General features: G+C 46.9%; 2 protein-coding genes across 3 annotated transcripts; both read left to right on the top strand.

Annotated features, from left to right (window-relative positions):
* The first annotated feature begins 2522 nt into the window (after positions 1-2522).
* Positions 2523-9016, top strand: ARL6IP1 (ADP ribosylation factor like GTPase 6 interacting protein 1). Of its 2 annotated transcripts, none has more exons than XM_058849497.1 (6): positions 2523-2653; positions 4164-4297; positions 5924-6040; positions 6909-7026; positions 7650-7734; positions 7953-9016. In XM_058849497.1, the coding sequence occupies exons 1-6, from the start codon at positions 2618-2620 to the stop codon at positions 8069-8071; spliced, it is 609 nt and encodes a 202-aa protein (XP_058705480.1). In that variant the 5' UTR covers positions 2523-2617; the 3' UTR covers positions 8072-9016. The 2 variants fall into 2 exon arrangements, with proteins under 2 accessions (XP_058705480.1, XP_058705479.1); XM_058849496.1 differs by having other exon boundaries at positions 5924-6043.
* A 400-nt stretch (positions 9017-9416) lies between these two features.
* RPS15A (ribosomal protein S15a) lies at positions 9417-13804 on the top strand. Its single transcript, XM_058849498.1, has 5 exons — positions 9417-9561; positions 10648-10785; positions 10941-11020; positions 12471-12556; positions 13669-13804. Exons 2-5 carry the CDS (start codon positions 10653-10655, stop codon positions 13760-13762), a joined length of 393 nt encoding a protein of 130 aa, XP_058705481.1. The 5' UTR covers positions 9417-9561; positions 10648-10652; the 3' UTR covers positions 13763-13804.
* Positions 13805-24209: the final 10405 nt, after the last annotated feature.

Below are 24209 nucleotides of genomic sequence, written 5' to 3'. Positions count from 1 at the left end.
ACTTCAATTATTCATCAATATGTTCTGTGCCTGGTACATTAGCCATTCTGTTTTAGTACACTCAAGTACTTCAAAGGCTTCTTTGCTTTTTCTTTTTTTTTTTCCCCTAGTTTTTCCTAAAATTAGCAGACACACTTTATACATAAAAGAATTTGACTAGGAAAAAAGTTTGAGATGACACTTGCCATCTGCGTGTTTGTTAATGTGGTCCCAAATTTTAAAATGCATTTATCTCTTTAGTGAAGTTGTGAGTACACTGTTAACATTTTTAGCTAAAGAATTCCACAGAAATTACAGACATTAACTACAGCTAATGCTGTGTACATAAATGCATAGCTGATCAGAGCAATTCTGCCATTCATCAGGCTAATTTTTTATTAATAGCATGATAGACATGTATTGGTATGCTGAAAGGGTGGAGGCTTGACATGCAAACTTTGTGTGCCTGTTCTAAATGCACAGAGCAATTGCACTGCCCCTTTTAATGGTGCTTTCAAGCCAGCTTGGGGATTTAATTTTCTGTGCATCTGCTAAGAGAGAATCTTGGTGCAGGAAGGATTGATCCCATTGCAGCATGGTCTGTGCCATGCATTGCAATGCAAAACATTTGGGTGTAGCTCAGGTAAGGTACAGGAGGTACTGAGCTACTGCTGATCCCCTGCCTCCTACACTATGGCTGAGATCTGAACAATGGAATTTATAAATACATGTGTATGTAGGCACGCATTTTTTAATTTGGTGTGATGCCTCACAAGGCCTGGCTGCTCAGTGAGGGTGGGCTGGGCAGGTGGCAGGGATCTGCCCTGTTCCATGTTCCACAGTGCACTGGCCCCTCTCTGGCATTTCTGGGCTTGAGGGCACCCAGCAGCACTCACCTGTCTCTCTGCCCCTCTGAGTTATGGAGCACCACTTGCCAGGAGGGAAAGGCACCTCTGCAGGCCCTCTGGGATGGAGAAAAGCTGCAAGGGCATCTGGCTGGGGAGCTGGTGTTTGAGAGACTGGCTGGAAGATGGTGAATGTGATGGGCTGGAGATGATGGCAAAGCCTGCTCTTTCCATTGGTAAGTGCTTGGGTTTTTTGTGGTGAGAATCACATAAACAGATGTAACCAGGAGCTGGCTGATGGTGTCCCATAGCCAGAGCAGTGTTGCTGCAGGGCACTGCAGATATCCATAGAAACTAATGCATCACAGAATCACACAGTGCTGAGGGGTTGGAATGGACCATAAACACCATCTAGTCCCAAGCCCCCTACCATGGGCAGGGACATCTCCCAAGACTGAATCTCCCTGGGCAAACCTGTTCTCAACACCCTCAGTAATGAATTTCCTCCTAATATCTAACCCAAATTTCCCCTCTTTCAGTTTGTACCCGTTCCTCCTTGTCCTGTCACTACGGTTCCTGATGAAGACACTGGAAGGTTGCTCTGAGGTCATGCTTCCGTATGGCTCCATACTCTTTTAAAATACTAATAAAATTATTGCTGGCATCATCACTTACGAAATCACCTTTTGTGTAAACTTTGCTGTGGTAAAATTACAGATTTTGAGGGTGAACTCCACCATTTATAAGTGTAAAACGTTACACATAAATACTGTTAGCTTTTAGCGGCATGTGAATGAAAGTTACTCAGTATAGAATCTGTTCTTTACATACACTCTAGGGTGAGTGAACCTGTGAGCACCCTGTGAAAGACCAAACCATTCAGGACAGACATATGTTTGCTTTTACAATGTCCTCCTTAGTCCTTCTCTTTTTTTTTGTCTCCATCAAGCTGGTGCCAGAGTAGTTTTGGTGCCCGAGATGTTTTCTTTGCTCTCATTATAGCCTTGCGTTGCATGGTGATTACGTTCATTAACACACGTGCCTGAATCATTTAGAAAGCTGAGTCAGAAACAATATTTATATCCCAGTGCCTTTCTCCTGTGTTTATTCCCATGCTGCCACAAGTTCTGAAGGCAATAAAACAGTGTTGGGCTCTGAAGTTACCAGCAGAGTTTGCGGAGTGCTGACGGGGGCACAGCTCGGGCGCTGTGTCCAGCCCAGGGCCGCTCGCTTCTGAGGGGCTGCAGCACATGAGGGAGCCTCGGGTGACCTTAGGAAGCTGGTCAAAAGGAGCCGGCCGGGCTCTGCTCCCGGGAAACAAGCGACAGGACAAGGGGACACGGTCTTACTGAGCCTAAGGGGGGTGTGGGTGGGTTAGACATTAGGAAGAATTTCTTCACGGAGTGATTAGATATTGTAACGTGCGGCACATGGAGGTGGTAGTCACCGTCCCTGGAGGCGTTTCAAGAAAAGATTCGACGTGTGTCGCCATGGTGCAGTTGACAAAGTGGTGTTCGGTCATTAGCTGGACTCAGAGGTTTTTGTGGGGTTAGCGCCGCTCCCCGGAGCCGGGCACGGCTCCCGGCGCGGGCCCGCCGCCGCCTCAGCCGCACTGCGGCGCGGGAGGGGGCGCGCGCACGGCCCGCGCGGTTCGAATCGCAGCAGCCAACCGGCGGCCGGCGGGGCGCCGGCACTGGCCAATCACAGCGCTCAGGCGGCCCACGGAGGCTATAAAAGGCGGCGGCGCGGTGTGGCGGGGGAGGGCGTGGCCGGCGGTGCGGGAGCGGCGCAAGATGGCGGAGGGGGACAACAACAGCTTTTACCAGCTGGTGAGGGCGGGCGGCCGCTCGGGCCTGCTGGGGGCGGCGGCGGAGCCGGGCCCGCCCTGCCCTGCCCTGCTCTGCTCTGCTGTGTCCTACCCGCAGCGGTGGCTGGCGGGCCCGCTCGGCCCCGTGATGTGTGACGCGGTTTGGCTCCGGGGGGTTCGGTGCGGGATCGGCCGCGCGTGTGGCGGGCGCGGCGGCTGCGCTGCTGCTCGCGGGCCGAGCTCCAGCAGCGCTTGCGTTACCTGACCTGCGGGGCTTACCCCGACTGTGTCTGTCCGTGTCTGTCAGTCTGCGTCTGAGTGTCGCTCGTGTGTCTCTGTCGGTGTCGAACGCCGCAGCGATACGGGAGAGCGGCAGGCTCTGGGTGATGAGCTTAACTAAACGTGCCGAGATAGGCTTGGCTAGTTAAGGAAACGCAAGGATACATAGGGGGTTATGCCTCATTTGGTAAGCGGCTGCCGTGGGAAATGGGAAAAGCGCTGTAGGAGGCTGTGGAGGGGCTGGAAGCGTTTGGGCGCTGCGGTGCTGCACACCCAGGCTGGGCACAGGCAGCAGCTCCAAGAGCTCAGAGCTTGCAGGGAAGCTCCAGAGTTTGTAGAAAGTCCACGGAACTGTACTGTCCTTGTTATTCAAGTGGCGTCGGAGTTCTCATTGGAATTAAGTGCAGCACGTAGATGAGAGTGAAACCTGTTCTGTTAGCTCTGCACAGCAGACGTGCATGTCTTCATGACTTCACCTCTTACTGCTCGGGCAGCAGTCGGTTCTGTTCACGGTTCACCTGAGTTTTGTGGTCTCTGAGATGCCATCTCCCACTGAGGGGAGGCTGTTAAGCTCTGTTAAATGTGGAACACCTCAGATGAACTGCTTAACAAGCTGATGGCAGCACAGGTGGGGCTTCCTTGCAGGAGAGGTGTAGGGAGCAATGTAGGAACCATAATAGGAAGTGGAGTTTAAAGGCTGTCTTGGGCGGACAGTTTCTGAGATAACTTAATGTCTAAGTGTGAGCAGTTGGATAACCCTACTGTGGATTCTGAGTCTATCCATCTTCCTCATAATAAACTGGCATTGAACAACACCTAGAAAGCTTCAGTTTAATGTGGTAGAGTTGTCTTGGAAAATACATTTATTTTTAAATAGTTCTCACATTACAGTTTTCCAGTCATTGACACTGAAAACTTGAGAGGCTTTAGTTAGGTTTTAAAACCTGGCTTTCTACTATTCTGGGGGGATGGGATGTGGTAAATGGGAGAAAAGGGGAAAACACCTTGGTAAAATCTGGGAGAAGGTATTGTTTGGCCTATACATGCTAGTAGGATCTTAACTATTTAAAGGCATCACTTCTAGAAAGTCATAACTTAGTACAAAACTCATGTTATTATTACTAATTTAATTACTTAGAAAGATTTGTGGCTGGGATCTTTAATTTTTGCACTGGGTTTTTTTTAGCTACTTCAACGTGGGAATTATTTTGATGCTCTGGGTAGTAAAAGAGTTTTCTTCTCTTTTTGTGTAGGCTTCTGAAACTGCAAGCTTGGAGGAGCAGTTGCAAGGATGGGGAGAAGTGATTTTGATTACAGATAAAGTTCTTCGCTGGGAGCGAGCCTGGTTTCCTCTGGCACTGATGAGTGTTGTTTCCTTTTCTTTCCTGTAAGTACTTTCTGGAGGGAGCCTGCAACATCATTGTATCTTCATGGCTGGTACCAAGCCTATTAAGAAAATTAGTAGGACATCTGGAGAGGTCTAATAGAAAGGCTTTTACTCCAGGATCTTTCTTAAAATGTGTGAACTTTGTTGGAAATTAAAAACAGAAGAATTGAAAACAGGAAGTAACGTGAGTTACATCCTGCTCAGAATGATTTCTGCAAAAGCTGTTTGCCAGCAGCTGTTGCTGGGGTTTTTACTGTGCTCAGCTGAATGTTCTTCAGTGGTGCATTCATGTGCTGCCCTCATTCTTTGTACCCTGCTTCTTAGTCAGATCTCATGATCTCCTTTGGCTTTCCCCGCCCCACACCAACAGCAGCATCCTGACGGAAAGCTTGTTTCCATCGGGCAAAATATCCTCTTCTGCTTCTTTGCTGTGGTGTTTAGGATAAGTTCATTTTTTTTTTTTTTTGCACAGGTAGGGCTTTTTTTATATTCTCTGTAATTTCTTTTGAGAAAGGGGAAAAGGGAAGAATGCAGGTAACTTCCAGTCAGTGTAGTGGAAGGATGTTGCCTGTCTGATTGGAGGTGCTGGAGGCACTTGGACATGCCTTTATGTAACATGGTGGTAAAGATGACCTGAGTGCCTTGCACAGACAGCTGTTCCTGCCAGCTGTGCAGTTTGCCAGTTGTATCTGCTCCTGCAGTAAGGAGAGAAATTACAAAAAAGATGTTGAACCAGGTGAGGCAGGGATAATTGGTCTTTTGGCTAATATAAATTTTTTTGTCTTCAGGGGAGATGAGGAAGATGGAAATCAAATGGAAGCTGAAAAGTAACTTTTAAAAGAAGTAAATGTATTAAGTTCAGGGTATTCTGTTATAAATTCTGTGATTATAGCAGGAAAGATCTTGTGTTGAATAGTACTTTGTGGAAATAAACTACTTCAGGTTCTGAACTCATCAAAATGACCTCAAACATCCAGCACAGTAGCACTCTGCAGATGTACAGAACAGCCCCGCTGTGGACTGGGTCATTTCTTTGCTTTTACTGTTTCAGTGTTCAGGAAGTTCTGTGAAGTACAGTTGAATAGCAGAGGGCCCAGCTGGTGTTATCAGGCACTTAGGAGATCAGCTGGTTCTTATCCAGTTGCCCTTCTGCTGTGTTTGAGTGCTGGCAGACTGAGTATGGAAAATGCAGCACTGCTTTAAGTGGAGATTGATGGCCTCTTGTCCAGAACAGGTTTGGCTGGCTCTCCCAGGAGAGACAGAGCAAATGACAACCTCTAGTGGGTCTAAGTTCTGTGACTTGAGCAACAAAATTAGAGCTTTTACTCTACCTGGTTATTTCAGATGTTCACTCAGTCATCCTCATCCCTCAGTGTTAAGTTCACTGTGTGTTGTCAGTTTCTGAGAGAATAATAATGATGAGTTTTTACTTCTGCTGAACTTTTTACCTGATTTGCTTGTAGCATATTCTTATCTGGTGTATTAGAAAAAAAAGGCATTTCTTGTAATTTTGTTAGGCAAGAAAGTAGGTCTACTGTTGGAAGCTGTAAGCCAGTCTGAAGAAGTGACCAAGCATGTCTAGTATTTAACAATTTGAGCAGTCAGAAATAATTTCTCTTTCTGCAGGATGATCTACTATTTGGACCCATCAGTTCTCTCAGGCGTCTCCTGTTTCGTTATGTTCCTCTGTTTGGCTGATTACCTGGTTCCTGCTCTTGCTCCTCGAATCTTTGGCTCTAATAAGTGGTGAGGAAAGCTTCAATTGAAACTGTTTCTTGAGTGTAATTATGATCTTTATCAAAATGTGTATCTGATTTGCAGATATCAAATGGTTACTTTGTAGAGTCATTGTAGTGAGAAATCAGTAATCTCTAGAATACATGAAGTGAGGACAGTAGCAACATGCTTTTTACTCTTTTTCTGGAAGATAATTACTACAACATACCTTTATTGTTCCTTTTCTTCTGGAAAAACAAGATTTTTTTTTTTTTTTTTTGAGAAGTAGGCACATTCTTTACTCTCTGTTAAGCATGCTAGTTAGTTCTGCTGGACTAGTTTTTAGTAATTAATGGATAATAGATACCAAGAAGTAAAATTATGTGGAAAAGTATTGATTGTATGTTTAGAAAGAGGCAGTAGTAAATGTGATGAAAAAAGAAATGCAGAGAATATGAATGTGACTGTGATTGAAACAGATTTGAACAAAGGCAAGGCTTGTATAAAAGCAGTAACGTGAAGAAGAACCTAATTTGAATAAGATTTTGAGTTAAAGGTGAATTTTAGTGTTATCTACTTTCAGATGACTAATGGATAAATGTTCTTATGTAGCTATGCATTATTTGTGTGTATCACACTGGTATCAGATAAGGTCAATCCTTGGTTTGGATGTGGTTGTTCTTTGGGAGTCAGTTTAGCAGAGTCAGCATACAGGAGAATTACATGGGCACTTCTGTTGCAGTGCTCAGAAGGGTATCAAACTAAGCAAAGCAAATGCCAGGAGGAGCACTGGGTACATTTTTACTGCTGGAAAAATGCCATGGGAGATTTTTTAAAATTTTAAATTGAATCTTGAATTCTTATTTCTGGCATTTCCCCCTCCCTTTAATAAAAGGACCACAGAACAGCAGCAGAGATTTCATGAGATTTGCAGCAATTTGGTGAAGTCTCGCCGCCGGATTGTTGGCTGGTGGAAGCGCCTCTTCACTCTGAAGGAAGAAAAGCCTAAGATGGTACTGAGTTCTAACAATTAATCTCTATTGGCTTAGGATTTTGACTGATTTAACTTTGTTTGAAGTATTTTAGCAAGGCACATGCATGAATGAACTGGAATTCCAAACCAATAATGGGCAGTTCTGGCTATGACTTGATACTGGTCCCAGATTTATTCAGACCTGGAGTGAAAAGATACAAGACTTAAAAATTTGCAGTTCAGTGCAATTTAGGAGCATACCCTTGATAATAAAGACACTGAATTTCTCTGGATTGGTTAATTTTTGGAAACAAGCTGTTTCCAGTGTGCACAAACTGTCCAAAGAACTGGATCTTTAGTAGTGTGTCAGCTGGTACATGAGCTACTGAATCCCAAGAAGAGCTTTGGGTGCAGCATTGGGGATGGCACAGTCTGGCACTGAGGGATATCTGGGCAAAAAAAATATGCACCCCCTCTGGCTGATGGTGTGAAAATAAACGAGAATATCCAATTACAGATCCTGTAATCTCAATTTTAACACACCTGTGCACACGTGTGGAAGAGCCAGAAAGCTTCATGTTAGTTTTAAATGTATTGCCAAATACTGAAGAGAAGGGAGAATCCCCAACAGGTCTGTGGTAACTCTTTCCTTTTTACTTCTAGTACTTCATGACCATGCTCTTTGCTCTTGCTGTGATTGCCTGGATTGGACAGCAAGTTCACAATCTCTTTCTGACCTATCTAATTGGTAAGTGTGGGCATGCAAAACACAAGGAACTCTTGTTAGCTGCCTGAAATGGACTGAGGCTGGTAGAAATAATTTTTGATTAAGTGTGGTGGGATGTTTTTGTTGCAGGATTATGCTTTTTCAAGCAATTAATGGGGCTTAAGTGAAGTAAAGAATTGTAGAGTGACAGAAGCTTTTTAAGGGAGTATTAATTTTTTTTTTCTCCTTCTCCTCTGTAGTAAGCTTCTTGTTACTGTTTCCTGGACTAAACCAACATGGGATCATCACAAAGTACATTGGAATGGCAAAAAGAGAGATCAACAAACTTCTCAAGCACAAGGAAAAGAAAAATGAATGAAGACTTAACTGCTGTTGATTCTAGTAAAAGGTTTCTTGGGAACAGTTTTGAGAATTAATGTATAATTAAGACAATAGAAGTTGTATTGCTCACTGAATTTTTTTTTTAATTGGCTCCCTGATGAAGTGAAAAAGTCACTCCAGCAGCTGCTCTGGGTTTGTCTCTTGCTGTGCTGTGTAGGGTTCTGCAGCCTGGAGCTGATCCTGTCTGAGAGATCCTTTCCTTTGATGTATGGAGCTTGTTATGTATCTTCATCAAACTAAGAGACCCTGTGCATAACCACCCCAGCAGAGAGCTGTAATGCCTGATAGGATTTCTGTTACTCTATTAGTTTTGCTGATCATTAATTGTGGCTGCAGCAAGTGTGAGAGTCAGTTCTGAATGCGGATGCTTCTTGGAGGCTTGTTACTACTGATCCTTGTGGCAGGAGGACAATTAGCTGAGTGAGAATGGCCGTGGCTGAGGGTGCCCATCTAAAATGGGGGCAGAAAGTGATTCCATTGTCTCACTAAATCTGCTTTTGGCCGTGTGTACCTGGGAGTGTGTTGAGTAGGGGTCTGGAATATATCAATTTGTTGTTCAGTTATTTAGCTGTAGTGTAAACTCATTGCACTGAGACTGTAGAAAATGAGTGCAGGTGTGTGTAACCTTAACAGCTGATTGTTCTGGAAACTGCTGTTGTCATGGAGCCTTGTAGCACGTTTGGTTTAATGAATGTTTGTCTGTACACAAAATCACTCTGAATATGCTGAGTTTGACTCTGTAAATAAGCCTGAATTGTTTGTGCTTTTCTATGATCTCTCCCTCCTTTTTTAAAACTGAACTTTTTTTCTTTAAAAAGCTAAAACCTGTGTTAATGTTTTAAAAGTTTACTGTTTTAAAATGAACTCTCTTCAGTGTCTATTGTAACTGTTGAATAGGTAAATACAGACTAAAGAGAAACTACTTGAAGACTTTCTCCTTGTCAATGTACAGAAAAGGGTGTCAGTGCATTTTTCAGTTAAGCAGGAGGTGTGGGAAGGGTTGAGGGAGTGCGGTGCTGAGCGGGCACAGCCTGTCTGTGGGAGAGCGCAGTGTCGCGGAGCTGGAGAACACACTGACACCGGCCTCGCTGCTGCACGTGTGCCCCTTTGGAGTACAGACCACAGCCCATCCATCAGCCGGCTCTTTGCTCACTGCAGCGCCGTGTCGCGGTGTCCCCGTGTCGCGGTGTCCCCGTGTCGCGGTGTCGCAGCTCTGGGCTTCTGGGCCACCCGCTCTGCCTGGCGGAACGCAGCTTTTTGTCCCTGCCGCCCCGCCGTACTCGCGCGAAGCGTCCCCGTTGCTATGGAAGCGGGGCGGCGGCGTCGCTCCGGAAGTGCGGCGCGGGGCCTCGGCCAATGGGGAGGGCCAGGCTTGAGGCGCGAAGTCTCGCGATATCTCCCCCCGCCGATGGCCCTCCCATCACCCCGCGCGGCCCGGGCTCTTCCTTTTCCGCCATCGCGCTCTCGGTGAGTGGGGCCGGAGCCGCGGTCGCGCCGCATCCGCCCCGTCCCGGCGCCATCCGAGCCCCGCGCCCGCCCCGCCCGTGCCGCCGGGGGCAGCGGGCACCGCCCCACCCGCCTGGCCCGGTTTGAGCCGCCGGCACCGGTCCTGGCGCCGTCCGGAGCCCCCGGAATGCGGGGAGGGGGGTCGGCGCCTCCCGGCCGTGGCCCCGCGCTCCGCAGCGATGCCCGGGCCGGAGCTGTGGGGAGCTGGGCCGGGCAGGGCGCGGGGCAGCCGCGGGGCTGGTGCACCGTAGGGCGTGCGGGTCGAGCGGCGGGGCCGGGGAGGAGGTAGCGGAGCGCGGGGGAGCGGGCGCGGTCGGGGCCCGGGGAGGAGGCGGCCCCGGCGCGGGGGGCTGGCGGCTCTCGGCCGGGGGCGGGAGTTGGCTCGCGCGGGGTCGGTGTCTCAGTGGTGAAAGTCCTCACGTGTCGCACGATCCGCCCCAGTGCCCGGGACAGGGACACCCTGGGGACGGTGCTGGCAGCGCCCGGGGTCTGTCAGAGAGGGGTAGCAGTGCCAGGTCATCCCTGCCGTGCTGGGGTGCTCCGAGGCTCCTTTTCGCGAGCATCTGAGAGCTGCTGCCGGCTTTCCTTTCCGCAGCGTTGTGTTTGTTCATCTTACAGGTTTATTGCAGATCAGTGAGCAGAGCAGCATCTGTTGATTTAATACTATGTAGGATCTCGTTATTGCACCGGAGTGGTATTTGCAGCTGGGTTTGAAGGCCAAACCGATTTATCTGGGGAGATGACATGGTGTCATCTTATCTTGCTGACATGGTGTCTGGATGGTGGTTTTGGAATCGTGTGTGTGCTTTGATAGAGTCAAGTTTAACTGTGTCAGGTTTCCTGACTTTTTATGGTAGTGGTAACTCTTCTTGATCACAGCTGAGTGTGTGACTTGGTTCGCTTATTTAGCTTGAGAGTGCTTTTTAAGTTTTGATGCAACTTTCTGTCAGTGTTGGATCTCTTTGATCTAAAATTAGCTTGGGAAGAAGCGCTGCTCAGTATTTGTGTGCTGAAGAGCCGGTGCAATACGTGCTGCTCTCCCTGCAGGCACCATGGTGCGGATGAACGTTCTGGCCGATGCTCTCAAAAGCATCAACAACGCAGAGAAGCGTGGGAAACGCCAGGTGCTCATCCGGCCGTGCTCCAAAGTGATCGTCCGCTTCCTGACCGTGATGATGAAGCACGGTAAGTCCTGGCCCTGCTCTCCTGGGTGTCTGGGGGTGCTGCTGGGGTAAAAGAAGTAAATCAAGGTGCTTGAAGTAGCTTGGTGCAACGCAGTTCATTAGTTGTGTTTTTGTAGCTAGGTGTTATATGTGTCTTTGACTGCTGTTCTCCTGCAGGTTACATTGGTGAATTTGAGATAATTGATGATCACAGAGCTGGGAAGATTGTTGTCAACCTCACAGGCAGACTCAACAAGGTAGGATTTGTCTTCCCAAATTCAGTTCTTTAATGCAGTGTTTAAATGAGTCTTTATTTTATGTTTGTCTGCTCTATTTCTAAAAGAACTGCTTATAAAGAAGGTGGTGTTTGTTGAATCCGTGTGAATAAGAGTAGCATGGATGTTACCAGTTAAAAGGGTGGTTAATTTGTCTGGGTTCAAAGTAATATGGGTTGCTAATTACATTTCTTTTAAACTGAATATGTAAGATACGCTTTCAGGGAAGCCTCCTTGCAAGTGCTGTGTATTTCTCTCTCTTCAAAGGCTTTCTGTCTGCCTTGTGCTTTCTCAGTTTCTTTGATATTTAAGCTATCTGGAAGACTTGTCTTAAGAGATAGGAGCTGAGTTGGTTTCCAGGTGATGTTTGATACCTGCAGATGGGGGGAAGACAAACCTTTCTCCTGCTGCCAGGTGGGCTTTGCCTGCAGTGAGGGAAAGTCGAATGTTACATTAATTGGTGCTTGTGAAGTTCCTGGGGCATATGAGGCATTTGTGAATGTTTGGAAATTTTTAAATGCTTATGTCTCAAACTACTGAGCTGTGTAGTTCTGTGGTGTCTTGCTGTGCATCATTGTTTACAGTTAAGCTTTTGAAGTGAGAGTTGGCTCTTCAGTAAAGAAATAAAAAAATTACTTGGTCAGAATATGTTGGGGTATGATATGATAGGAATAAATACGCCATCTGAAAATTGCATGAGTGTATAAGGCAGGTAATCCTGACACCCCCAAATTACTGCAGCAATTACAGTGTTATGTGTCTGTAATAAGTGATGTAGGTCAGGTTTGAGAGTAGTGTTCCTTGAACTCTTCCAGGATGATTTTATAATGGATCTTCCAGGCTAATGGATAGAGTGTTTCTCTCAATCATTGCAACAAGGGAACAGTTGTTTAGCACATAAAAATGTGCATAGTGCAGGAAGGTGTGCTTCTGGTTTGGTGTTGGATAATTGTTAAGATCATTGGAGCCAGTGAGGTTACTGGTGGTGGTGCCTGGTGGTCTTGGTCAGTAATACAACTATCTTGAAAATTCCAGTAATCTCTATGCATGTTAATTTCTTCCTGTTTAAAGTTTACATGGGGTTTATTTTGTATGATGGTTAGAGGTAGAATATCCCTGAGCAATCTCAGGAATTTTGCTGATGTTACAGTGTGCTTTTGTGCTCTCTCAGGTGTGGGATTACTTGGGTGGTGTAGCTTGAGCAGCAGTTTAAGGCTGTTCAGGTGAGGAGGAGGGAGAGAGGCTGAGGAAGTTAACAGGTGTGGAGTTGCTGGGTGGGAGGGTCCCAGGTGGGAGGAAGCACCACTCATCCTGTGCTAAGGAAGGGAGTGTGTGAGACAGCACTTGGTAAAGTTCTTCAGGCAGGGAGCTGGGATCAGAGATGTGCAAATCCATAAAGTTCTTCAGTTTGTAATGGAATCCTCTTTTACAGTGTGGTGTAATCAGTCCCAGATTTGATGTGCAGCTGAAGGATTTGGAAAAGTGGCAGAACAACCTGCTGCCTTCCCGTCAGTTTGGGTGAGTATGAGGAAGGGTGTGTTATGTGTAAAACTGTTACACTCACAAACTGCCTGAGTTAGATTCACATGACACCTTTCCTCTGATCAGCCTGGAGTTAAATTCCAGTCTAAAAATACATCCTCCATATAAATGCCCTTTTAAACCAGTTTCAAAGGGTCACTGCTAAGCAAGGATCTGTTTCTGCTTGGCTTTGTGAAAATCCTTGTTTCACCATTTCACAGTTTAATGGAAAATAGGACTTCTCATACTTGTTTTGGTTTTATGAATGGCCATTTTTAAATGGGGAAGGAGTTATGTAGGTTACCCGGTCAGTGGAAGTAGATTGTACTACTTGAAGTCATATGTCCAGATCATGTGCACATTAATCAGATATGAAGTGATGAGGGACTTAGAGCCTCTGTTGAATCAGTCTCCACCACACAGGTAATCTTACTATTATGCAGTGTATCTTTTCTTCACAAAGTGTGCAGAATCAAGAGCTGGAAGTCTCCAGGGCCTCAGCCAGTCTGTCCTATCAAAGGAGGGATTAACAGTTGGGTGCTGTTCCTGTTCTTAAAGCTCCAGCAGCAATTCCTGCTTCAGCTGGCCCTGTGTAGCTACTCTGTGTTGTCACTGGGATTTTAAGACAGAGGTTCTCAGACATGGAGCTGTGTGGGTGAGGTGTGTTGATAATGAAGATGTTGGCATTAGCAGTGACAGCAGCTGCAGGTGCAGATCCTGCAGCAGGCAGTGCTCAGCACTGAGGCAGAGATCCCAGCTGAGGAGCTGTCTGGCACTCTGGCACCTCTGCCTGCACTGGGTAGCAGCAGCTGTGGAGGACAGAAGTGGACTTGGTCTAGAAACCTGTCCAGCACTGGGCAGGGACAGCCCAGTGGGAATAAGCAAGGAAAGAGGCAAATAGTTGGAGCACAGAAGTTGTCACTGTGCTGTGTGTGCTGCAGAGCTGTGCTTGGGAGAGGAGCTGCTTTTGTACTGTTGATAATGAGATCTCACTGCATTGGGCCCTTTCTTACAGGAACAGGCCTTGCTGTTGTAACAGAGATGAAGTTGCCAGCTCTGCAGCAGCCTGGAGCAGGGAGATGAACTGACCATTTGCTCTCTCTTGGCAGGTATATTGTACTGACAACCTCAGCTGGCATCATGGACCATGAGGAGGCGAGACGAAAACACACAGGAGGCAAAATCCTGGGATTCTTTTTCTAAAACTTGTAAAAAAAGAGGATACTAATAAATTGTTCAAATGGACTCTGATGTTTCCAGTCGGTATTTTAATGACTTCAAACACTGCCTGTGATAGTTCTTGTTACAGATCTTCAATAGTGCTCAGGTTCCAGCTTCACTTCAAGTGATGTTTGGATTCCACACCATCCCTGGTCACAATTCTATTTCTGTTAAGGATATAATGTACTTCTAAAAGTTACCACTGGAGTGGCAGTTTGGGGTCACTGTAGAGATCTCAGCAGGAGAGCTCTAGTGCTGAACTAATGCTAATCCCAGCTGTCCTGCACGGCCTCACCTCACAGGTGTTCAATACCTGTCTCCACATCCGTGTGTGATTCTAGAGTTTCACTTTTTGGCTCAATAGTAGATGTCTTGCCAGAAGGTATTTCCTGTTAATGGTTAAAAAAAGTTGTGGGGTGTGGGATTCTGGAATAATTAAGATGGTCAAAGTTTGATTTCAGATCACAAACTTGTTCCACATCATAGAGTGAAAGGAGTAACTGAGGTTGGGAGGTTGAATAATTATTTTCCTTCAAATCTCTACTTAGAAAGTGTTTCAAAACACCAGAATTTGGGGTAGAGTAGTTGCTGTGCAGCTGCTTTGTATGTTGGCACATAGAAGCAAAGCTGTTTGAGATTTCTTCTAAGTTTTCAGAGTGAGGAAGTAAGATTGTCTGAACCTACAGGTAGGGAGTATTTAGTATTGAATGAGTTGGTGTTTGCTTCAAGCATGTGACAGCACAATGTCCTTGATGCAGAGAAATCGGATGTATTTCAAGGCAGTACATGGAGCAGTACAACTTGAGTTGGTAGAGGATGGGAAGCAAGCTGGGCTGATGGCATTGTCCTCCAAAAACAGCTGGAAGTGCCCTGCCTTATTTCACTTCTTGTTTGGAGTCTCACCAGGAAGGAGCACATGGAGATGTAGCAAGCCTGTTTCAACTCAACCAGCTGGTCAGTTTGTGGTTCTGATACAAACAGTTGGAAACTGAGTTTTCCTTCTTGGTGATGCATCCCCTTCTCTCTGTACAGTTGCTTGAGCTGGAAGTGTCATGCCTTGAAGGTGATACTTCATCACAAACCTTGGCATGGAAGCGACCCTTCAGGCACCTGAACTCAATAACTCTGTAACCTCTGTTGGTTCAGTCTGTTACTCTTTATGGAGAAAAGGAGAAGGTGATACTGTAAAGCAAAAGGTCTTTGCTCTGACAGACTGCAGTGTGTTTGATGTGGTGCCTCTGGAGGAACATGAGAGCCAGCAGAGCTTTGAAAGTGCTTGCAGGAAGCGTGGTGGCACCAGTGTCCTAATGAGCCTGGCCGAGAAGAGCAGGGGCACAGGCTAAAGCTGGTTTACCTGCTGGGTCACAGATGTGATGGTTAAGGTCACAAAGTGTGGATTGGAGATGGCATTGAAACATTCAAATGGGATCACTGGTTCTCAGTTGGACTGGAAACAAATCTGCTTTGATGAAGATACCATCACTGAGAGTAGTTACAAAGTCAAGAGTCTATTTCAACCCCTATTTTGTTGTCAAATGGAGTTATTTAGTGACAGGTGGGGTTTTTCCTGTCCATAATGGATTTCATTCTGCAGTACCAGGCACTGACACCTGAGTTTTTGTTCTTGCTCAGAGTAACTGAAGATTGTATCAAGATTGCACTATTTTTTATAAAATCTTGATTTTTATCAAGTCTAGAATAGAACACATTTCTTATACCTAGTGGAAGAAGGCCAATGAGAGTTTTAAGGCCAATGACAGTTTTAAGGCTTCCTTTGGATGAATTTACTATGGCAAGTTTTCTGCTAGTTTGACAGCTGTTTTAAATCAGTTTTACACAGGATGTGGTAGTTTTTCTGACCCAGCTTAGCTGTGTGTGTCCTTTACTCCCACAGAAACTCCTGAGGTAACAATTTCTGATGTTCTCAGTTGACAGATCACTGTAAATTTATTCCACAAGCCAGCCCAGCAACTTTTATAGAATTATTAAATGGAAATTAGAGCTCTGATGTAACAAGAATGCCTTGGAGGAAAGGAAGCAGCAGCAGAAGCACCTTTTCCACAGTATATCTACAAAAGTAACTGCATCCAGGCTTACCACATGTGGAAGCTGCTGTGGCTGGTTTGAGTTCCTGAGATGATCTGTGAGCTTGCACTTCACTGCTGAGAGCTTCACTCCTCAGCTGCTGGCTGAGAGCCATAAACTTTGGAAGGTGGGCTTGGGAACTGTTGGGAGAGATCATGACAGCACAACAGCTTTAACTGGGTTTGCAGGAATTCTTACTCCCAGACATGTTTAAAATCTGAAAGTGGTATATTTTTTTAAGCTTGGCGATGTTTAGTGGGCTGAGGGCATGTATAATGCCAGTTTGCAGGTAAAAGCATTTTGGGTAAGAAAAGGATTGATAGAGGTGAGAGGGGAAATGGCACAAAGCCAGAAGTGCAGGGTGGATTACAGCAGGTGGTCAGGGGCAAGTGTTAGTTCAGAGAAGGGGTTTGGTCCCTGTGGGGCAGAGGGAACATCAGTGATGGAGTTATCCCTTGTGGGACAGAGGCAGCTGACTTTCATGGGGGAAAACTGGCAGGGTGGGCATCCCTGAGGAAGCCCCTGAGTTACCAAGCTTTGCCCTGGTGCTGTCCTGGGTCCCCTGTGGTCCAAGACAGAGCTGGAAGCGATGGTGTCACCTCTGCCCTGCACACCAATCCTGAGCCCTTGCTCCGTACCTGCTGCCGTGGAGCAGCCACTCACACAGAGCTCTGGAGCTGGCCTGCCTGCAGCCCCTTCCTGCTGCTCAGCTGGCCACAGGCAGTGCCAGCATCAATAGTCCAGTCCCAGGGGGTAGAATGGGGTCAGAACTTAATTTAGGTGTGAAAATGAGTAAATTGGAAGTAGTTGAGAGAAGGTTGGTGATGCCCCTGCAAGGTACAGCGCAGTCTCACCTCTGCGGTCAGATCAGTATTTCGGGGTGCCATTGCTCTGTATGCCATGGCTTAAGAAGAGGATGAAGGATGTTCAGTCTACCTGCCTGCTGTGGATCCAGAAAAACACCTATTTACTGGTGTATGAGAAGGTGTCAACAGAGGGCAGCATCCGACCTGCAATCACTGGGCATTGAAGGAGATGGGTGGAGGAGTATCCTGATTTCGGTGCCCTGCTCCACAATGAGAGTTTTTTCTGTCTTTGATGCTTTGAGTCTAGTTTAAGGTAGTATTGGAGATGAGAATTAGTGTGGATCTTCAAGATACTGCAGCAGGCTAAGAAGCCTGGTGTGTGACAGTGGCTTCACTGGAAATTCACTTTTTCCTCTTCAAACTTTTGTCTAATGCTACTTAGCTAATTTAGATTTAGGACAAGGCTATGTCTTACTGCTAAATAATGTAAATATCCATCTCTCAGTAAATATCTGGATGGATTTAACCACAGTCTAGTCTGGAGAACTATTCTAGTTAAGGGATTTCAGGGGCTGGTGGCCTCCGTTTTTGTTCATGCCTCTGATGTTTTCTCTGCTCAGGTGCTGCTCTGTATTAAAGCAATAATGTGCTGTAATTTTCCTGGTCCTCAGGACAGCCCATCTAATCAAGCATGTGATGGAATTGGGATCAGTGATGCTGTTGGTATGTTTGTACTGGGGCAGGATTCAAATTCTTAGTCTAGTTTAGTTACATTTTATTGAGACTTTTATCTGCTGATGCTGCACTTAATCATTGTGTATGCATTTCTATGACATGGTGTGCTTTTGGACAAGGTGCTCTAGTAGGGTATGTGACACCTCCCAACTCTCAGACTGCTTTTTTAACAGACTGGGGGAAATTCTGTGTGAGGGCTATGGAAATGGAGAGCATTCCTGCTACTCTGTAATCCATTGCTATTTCTTCCTGGACCTTTATAATTTATGACTACTGGTTGATTTTTTTCATATTTAATTCACTTGATTTATTGTTCCCACTCTGTGAGCAAACTGTGTTACACATTATCCAGAAAAGTCTTTTTCTAGGAGCTTGCAATCCCCTGCCTGTCATCTCTAGATGTCTCTCTTGCCTTAATATAAGAAAATATGAAAAAGGCAAAAGTACTGAAACACTTGGTATGATCTTGGGTAGAAATGTTTATGTGCAACACTCCTCCATCCTCACCTTCACAGCTAGATTAGACTCGCCCCTTAGATTGGGGATTAGCCCCTTTGTTTGTGGGGAAGAAACGTGGCACAACCATTCTCATTGTTTTCCACTGATGCAAGTTAACTCTGCTTTCAGCTGGAGCAGGCTGTAAGCAGGAGGAGGCAAGGGTTCTATCTGGGAGTAGGGGAAGAGTAGTTGATGGGTGATGTTAAAAGAAAAGTTGCTCCTGGGGCCCACCTCTGGGCACTTAGTCTCACTAGCTCCATGGATGGAGCTCAATTGGTGTTTGGTCCATGTTCTGTTTGTGCCAGTTTAAAAGGCAAAGTCCAGAAACATAAACGACAACTTTAGGTTTTCAGTATCTTCACAAATCAGGCCTTTAACCATGAGAATGGAAAAAAAAGGGAGAAATGAAAGGTTATTTTTTCCTTTTCTCCCTCCACCTCTGCAATTCACATGGATGCTTGTCTCCTCACTTGCAGTAACATGCCCAGCCCTGTTCCTGCATAGCAAGATCCTCACACATGAGCCACATGTCTGTTTTGGCTGGTAATTAGCACTGGCCCTCCTTCAGTCCCTGGGATTCCTTCCTCAGGGCAGCAACATTAGCCCCTCTGTTAAGCATCTGCACTGCTCAAGTCTGATACCATTTTTACCTCACTGGGGCAGGCTGTGGGTGTTGGAGCCAACTGCACACCTCGTGGTGTTCGTGCTGGGACCTGTGTTTGCTCGTTCAGGATGGGCTGATGGATCTGTCCCTCTTGGGCAGAAGCCAAAGCCTTGCTTGTTTTCCATACTGGTGGTGATTTCTGACTCGGTTCTATTTCCAGTTTAACATTCTAGTCCAGCCCAGGTAGCAGGAGTTGGGGTTTTATGTGAAGCTTTGTGTAGTGTTACATCAGGTGAAAGAGGAGATGTGTGTCACTGGATTCATCTGCAGGCAGGTGTTTGCTCTGTGAGGGAAGCAAAAATCAGGAGACTATTTTTAGCTCTGAAATACTTTCCTTGAATGACATTCAGTCCTTGCCAGCCTTTGATGAGCAGAGAAATAATCCCAGAGGGGAAGAGCCGGAGGTGCCTGGATCTGTGCTGGGCTGCTGGCAGCTCCTGGTGTGGCTGTGGGAGACTGGGACAGCTCCTGGGACAGCTCCTGGGACAGCTCTTGGGACAGCAGCCACCAGCAGTCAGCACCTAATGCAGGCACTGGCTGAGAGTGAAGTGCTGGAGTGCAGGAAGGTATCTGAGCATAAACAAAAATGATTTTCCTGAGAATCCCATTTTCTTAAGAGAGACCCTCTCCTGTGGAACGGGATGTGGGGCTGAGAGCCACAAGCCCATGGCACATCTGGAGTCAGCCCCAGGCCAGAGAAACCACCTTGCAAATTGCTAAATTACAAACCCAGTGCTGGTGGGTGGTGGCTCCAGAAATAGAGATAGCACATAATGCTCCCTGATAGCTGAAATAAAAAGAATTAAACTGTACAAAAGTGTGCTTTAATTGCTAACTCTCTCCTGTCTGCTTAAATCACTAGAAATAAAGGTCTCCTCTTTAGTGATGAGCAGTTCCAGGCAGAACAGACGTGATGGGGGAAACATGTTTGGAATAAATACTGATGTGAATGACACTTATTAGCTACAGTGTGGCATATTTATTTCTCTGTAGTTAGCATAATAGCACAGCTTGAAATGAGAAGGGTTCTTTACTTGTATCTGTGTGTGTGTGCATAAAAATAACAATGGGTTGTTGTGGGCAGAATGCAGATGATTCTGCTGTCTCTGCAATTAGCACTGGTGTTTGGGTGGTGTCAGCTGCTGTGGCAGTGAGTGAGGGGCCCAGGCATGGCTGTGCTTTGGACAAACTTTCCCTTCCTCACATCAAACAGGACAAAAACGAGAGCAGCACGAGCGGCCACTGGCTCTTCTCTGTCTCACTGCTCGCCAGTGGCCTGCCCGTGGTGGCTCTGCTCTGCTTTTGGGTGCTGCAGAGATCCTACAAGGGCAAAACATCCCTTGCCAGCCTCCCCAGGACTCCTGGCAGGGTGACCACAGCCAACAGCCTTAACTGGAGTTGTGGCTGGGGTGGGAGTGGAAACATTCTGATTATCTCCCAGGAATTCAGCCCCAGGTGTGAGGGTGACTGTGTGAAAGCTTTACTATCTCCTGAGGAGCCAGGTGGGGATAAGGTTGGCTGCTGGAATGTGCAGGTTACCTTCCCTCTTGCTGATGGGAACCTGCCCATCTGAGCCTTGTCCTGCTGCTCTGCAGTTCCAGGTGCCTGCTCGGAGCAGGGATGGTGCTGGGTGGTGCTGCCTATGCTGGGGTCTGCAGCCCTGTCCCTTCTCCTGCCACGGGTCTGGCACTTCTCATCCTCAGGGAGTGAGGGCCTGCAGTAACTTTAAAAGCATTGAGCAGTTCAGTGAGGGCCCCACATGCTGCTGTTCCCATATCCTCCCCAAGACCCTGGAACGAGGAGGGAGGGAAAGCTTTGTTGAGTCTGTGTTGGGCAGGCACTGCCAGCCAGCACAGGGAGAAGGGTCTCCCTGCAAGAGCTTCCAGAGAAATCTGGCACGTGAGTGGTTCAGTGGGCATCATCTTTGCATTGTTGCTTTGAAACAGCAGCTTCTCATCTCTTCTGCAAACATTTTAATGTAAGAATAATGTGTGGATATGGACAATCTTGCACCTCTATTGTCCTGCTTCAGCTTTGGGTGAAGGTGTCTGGTGGATTGAACTGCTGCTTGGGGAAGGGAAGACAACAGGGTGGGCAGACAAGGAGACTGCTAGAGCCCTCCTTCCTTAAGAAAAGTCATGAGGCATTTCAAATAAGAAGCCAAGGTGTACTCAGGTTGGCTGTGAATGCTGAGCACTGTCCCAGGAGCCATCTCACAAGCCTTTTCATCGAGGGGAATAATTATACTGTGGTAAAAGTGTTTACTTGCTAGGTATTTGCCTGTCTTATTGAACTGTATTCTTCCACTGCTGAAATATAAGATGAAAAACCTGGGAGTAACAAACTTTCTGTTCTAAACCTACTTGATTGAGTGCTTGGTCCAGAAATACCATAAAAGTGCCAGACCAGAGCTTGAAATATCTCATTACCAGGTGTCAGGCTGCTTATAACTTCCACTCTGGGATTGTTGAGGATTTTTTTTCCTGTTGGTCTTTTAATGAAAATGCCAAAGGGGGAAAAACTATTACAAAAAATAAAAAATGCTGCTTTGATTGAAAATAAAAATGCTGAGGCAGCAGCAACTTTCAGTAGTGCTTGCTCTGTTGCATTGCCCTGACACAGATTATTTCCCAAGCCTGGGGGATGTTGTGAGGGTCTGATATGGGCACAGTCCTGCTGGCTTTTGGTGTGTGGGAGGCATTGCAGAGCTGAGAGATGAGCAGGCAGTTAATGTCAGCAGAGGGAGCTGACAAATTGGCAGGGAGGGAAAACTGCCATGCTGAGGTTACAGTGCTGGCTTGTCTGAAGTCAGACAAGTGCCTCCTGCAGAGCACGGGCATCATGACCAGCTGGAACTTGCTGGATCTTTTGTGGCTGCAGGTGACCTGTGGCAATGTGGGGACACTGCTCTCCTGCCCATGCCTTCTCTTACAGGGCTGTCTGCTTGCCCAGCTTCAGGTGCCCGTGCAAGTGAGGGAGCTCGTGGCACTATGGCACTGTGTCAGAGCAGTGAGGCTGCTGGGACCTGGGAAAGGTGGCTGAGGGAGCAGCTGAGCACCCAACAGCGGTGCTAGGAAAGAGGCGTGGGCAAGGCTAACACTGCTGCTGGAGAGGTGGAGAGGGCATCTCTGTCTGAAAGGAGGAGGAAGATGCTTAGTTCGAGTTGGAGATTCATGTGGCACCTCAATAAACCTCCTGGGGCAGACCAAAAGATGCTCTAGAAGGATAGTTTTGGCCAGGTCCAGCTCATTCTAACTTCGGGTGGCATCAGTGCCTTTAGTCCTGGGCTTCAGCAGTGCTTCCCTGCTACCTGGGCATTTTTCCAGTGGGGTGGAGGATCTCCATTTCATGCTGGAGAACATGCTGTCAAGGATGGAGGTGCCACAGCTTGTATATCAGCTCTGGAACATGCTGGCTGCTAGGAGCCTGTGATCCCCTTGCTGTCTCTCAGGAGCTGTGCCAGCCTGGGACACACAAACAGAGGTGCTTGGGGACACCAGGAAACCACCTGGGGAGGCCACGGTGCCCCAGAGCAGCCTGCATTCCTGGGGGTTTCTGTGCTCCTCTCCAAGGCTGAACAGATTGATCCTTCGGGCCTGCCAGGGGCTGCAATCCCCTCCTTTTAGGAATGCCGGCACTTTCCACAGCAGGGAAAGAGAAACTTGGAGACTTGGCGAACAATTTGCAACAGTTAGAACTACATGAAAAGCATCTTGCATGGAAAATCAGACAAAGCAGGAAAACCAGCAGTTACCATCAATATAAGGCAGCTGAAATCTCTTTCTTGGAGATAATCATCTCTGACTCCAGCAGTAAAAATAAAGGACAGAAACTGGAAGAAGCCAGAGAACACGGTCGTGGGAGTGAATCTCAGCGAAATGAAAATTAAAAACACAATGAAAAGCATAGAATTGCCTTAAGTAAAAGCAGCCGGCTGCCCAGAGCAAGGCCCGGGATTATCTGGGCAGCACATGGGCTGTGGGGAGCGGGCTGGGCTGGGGCTCAGCTGGGGAGGGCACGGGGGAAAGCAAAGGGCCCGTGCCCAGGCTTGAGGCAGATGGAGATTTCAGGTTTCCCTTGCAGTCCAGGAGACATTCAGGTCCTTGCCTTTAGCACCCAGTCTGAAGGATAAAGCAATTTATGGCCTGTCTGAAGGATGAGGGCTGATCCTGGCTCCGGCCTGGGTCCTCGGCCCCGAGCTGCTGCCCTTTACGGGGCAGCCTGTGGGGATCTGGCCTTCCTCAGCAAACCTCCCCACGCTGAAGGGCCGTGCAAGCCAGGCCCCATCCAGAGCTCCAACAATGGCAGGGAAGGTTTTGGCTGGCACAGGCCCAGCCCCAGCAGGCTCTGCTGGCCCAGAGAGGCAGCGCTGCCAGCTGGGCCGGTTCAAGAGCAGCCCATGGCCATCGTCATCGTCCCCGCTGTGTGGGGACTTATGCAAATCACAGCCACAAACCAGGGCTCTTTATGCTGCTTCCTGCTTCATTTAAAAATAGGTATCACTTTTTAAGTGCTACAGGAGATGCACAGCCTTTTATCAAAGGATGTCAGTGTCTGGTGTGAATATGTATGTCTTTTGACTATTTCAGGCTGACCTTGATGTGTTTGTTATGCTAAGTGTCATAAAAATCAAACTGCTAAATTAACTAACTGCTATTTCCACAACACCAAGGAAGCACCTGGGGCCCTTTTGCTCCCTGTAGACAATGGCTGAGGGAGGCTTATGCAACTCCTGCTCTGCTGGTGGCTGCTCTCTTCCAGAGCTGGCACGGTATTTTTAGATGCAAAGGAGAAGTGTCTCCTAACTATATGCTAATCACATTTTCAAAGCTTCAGCTGATATTAAAATGATTCAGCCGTCCTGAATTCACATACTTTTGTTTGTTGCCTTTTGTACGCTCTGTGTAGCTTTTCATACGCCTGTGCCTATTTTCAACCAAAATCATGGTTTGGGAGCTGCAGTTTGACAAAGGATGTTTTTATCCTTTTCTGAAGATCTTTTGAGTTATCCTTAGCCCCAGCTATCTGAAATAGAGATTCATGCATATATATTCTCTCTGCAGGCAAAGAACAGAGGCAGGAGTAGACTTTACAGCTGTGATTCTCAAATTTTATTAAAGGGCTGCCTGACCTTCAGGGGAAAGTATTTGAGAACCATCATATCTGATGCTGACACCCTGATGTTCATTTATGGCCAAATAACTTCTTGATAGGATTTTTTTATTAGTTTTTCTTGCCCTTTTGTGTACTTTCTTGCCTGATGGGAATGTGCTCAATAAATGTCTTTGTGTCTGTCTCCCATGGCATCCTCGGGCCCATGCCGAACATGGGTCTGAGCCCTTGTGGCTTCTGCCCCATCAGTCTGATGTGGTGTGTGCCAACCTGAGGAAAAAAAAACCTTTAAAATAAAATAAATATACTATAAATAAAATAAAAAAATAGTCTGGTGAAATTAGTCCTTTTCTTAGCAAAAAGGTGCCACATACTCAGCCCAGGACATTGTCTGGTGCTCAGGAAGGGTCCTCAAATTCAGTCCAGAACACAATGAAGTCACCAAGTACTGATAGAAACAGGGAACACAACAAGAGAGCGCTACAGCTTTTCCTGCTGAGGACTGCAGCTCAGAGCAGGGTCCTTGCTG

Source organism: Poecile atricapillus, chromosome 14 (genome assembly GCF_030490865.1).
Source record: "Poecile atricapillus isolate bPoeAtr1 chromosome 14, bPoeAtr1.hap1, whole genome shotgun sequence".
Classification (NCBI taxonomy): domain Eukaryota; kingdom Metazoa; phylum Chordata; class Aves; order Passeriformes; family Paridae; genus Poecile; species Poecile atricapillus.
This window is presented reverse-complemented; position numbering and strand designations above follow the sequence as displayed.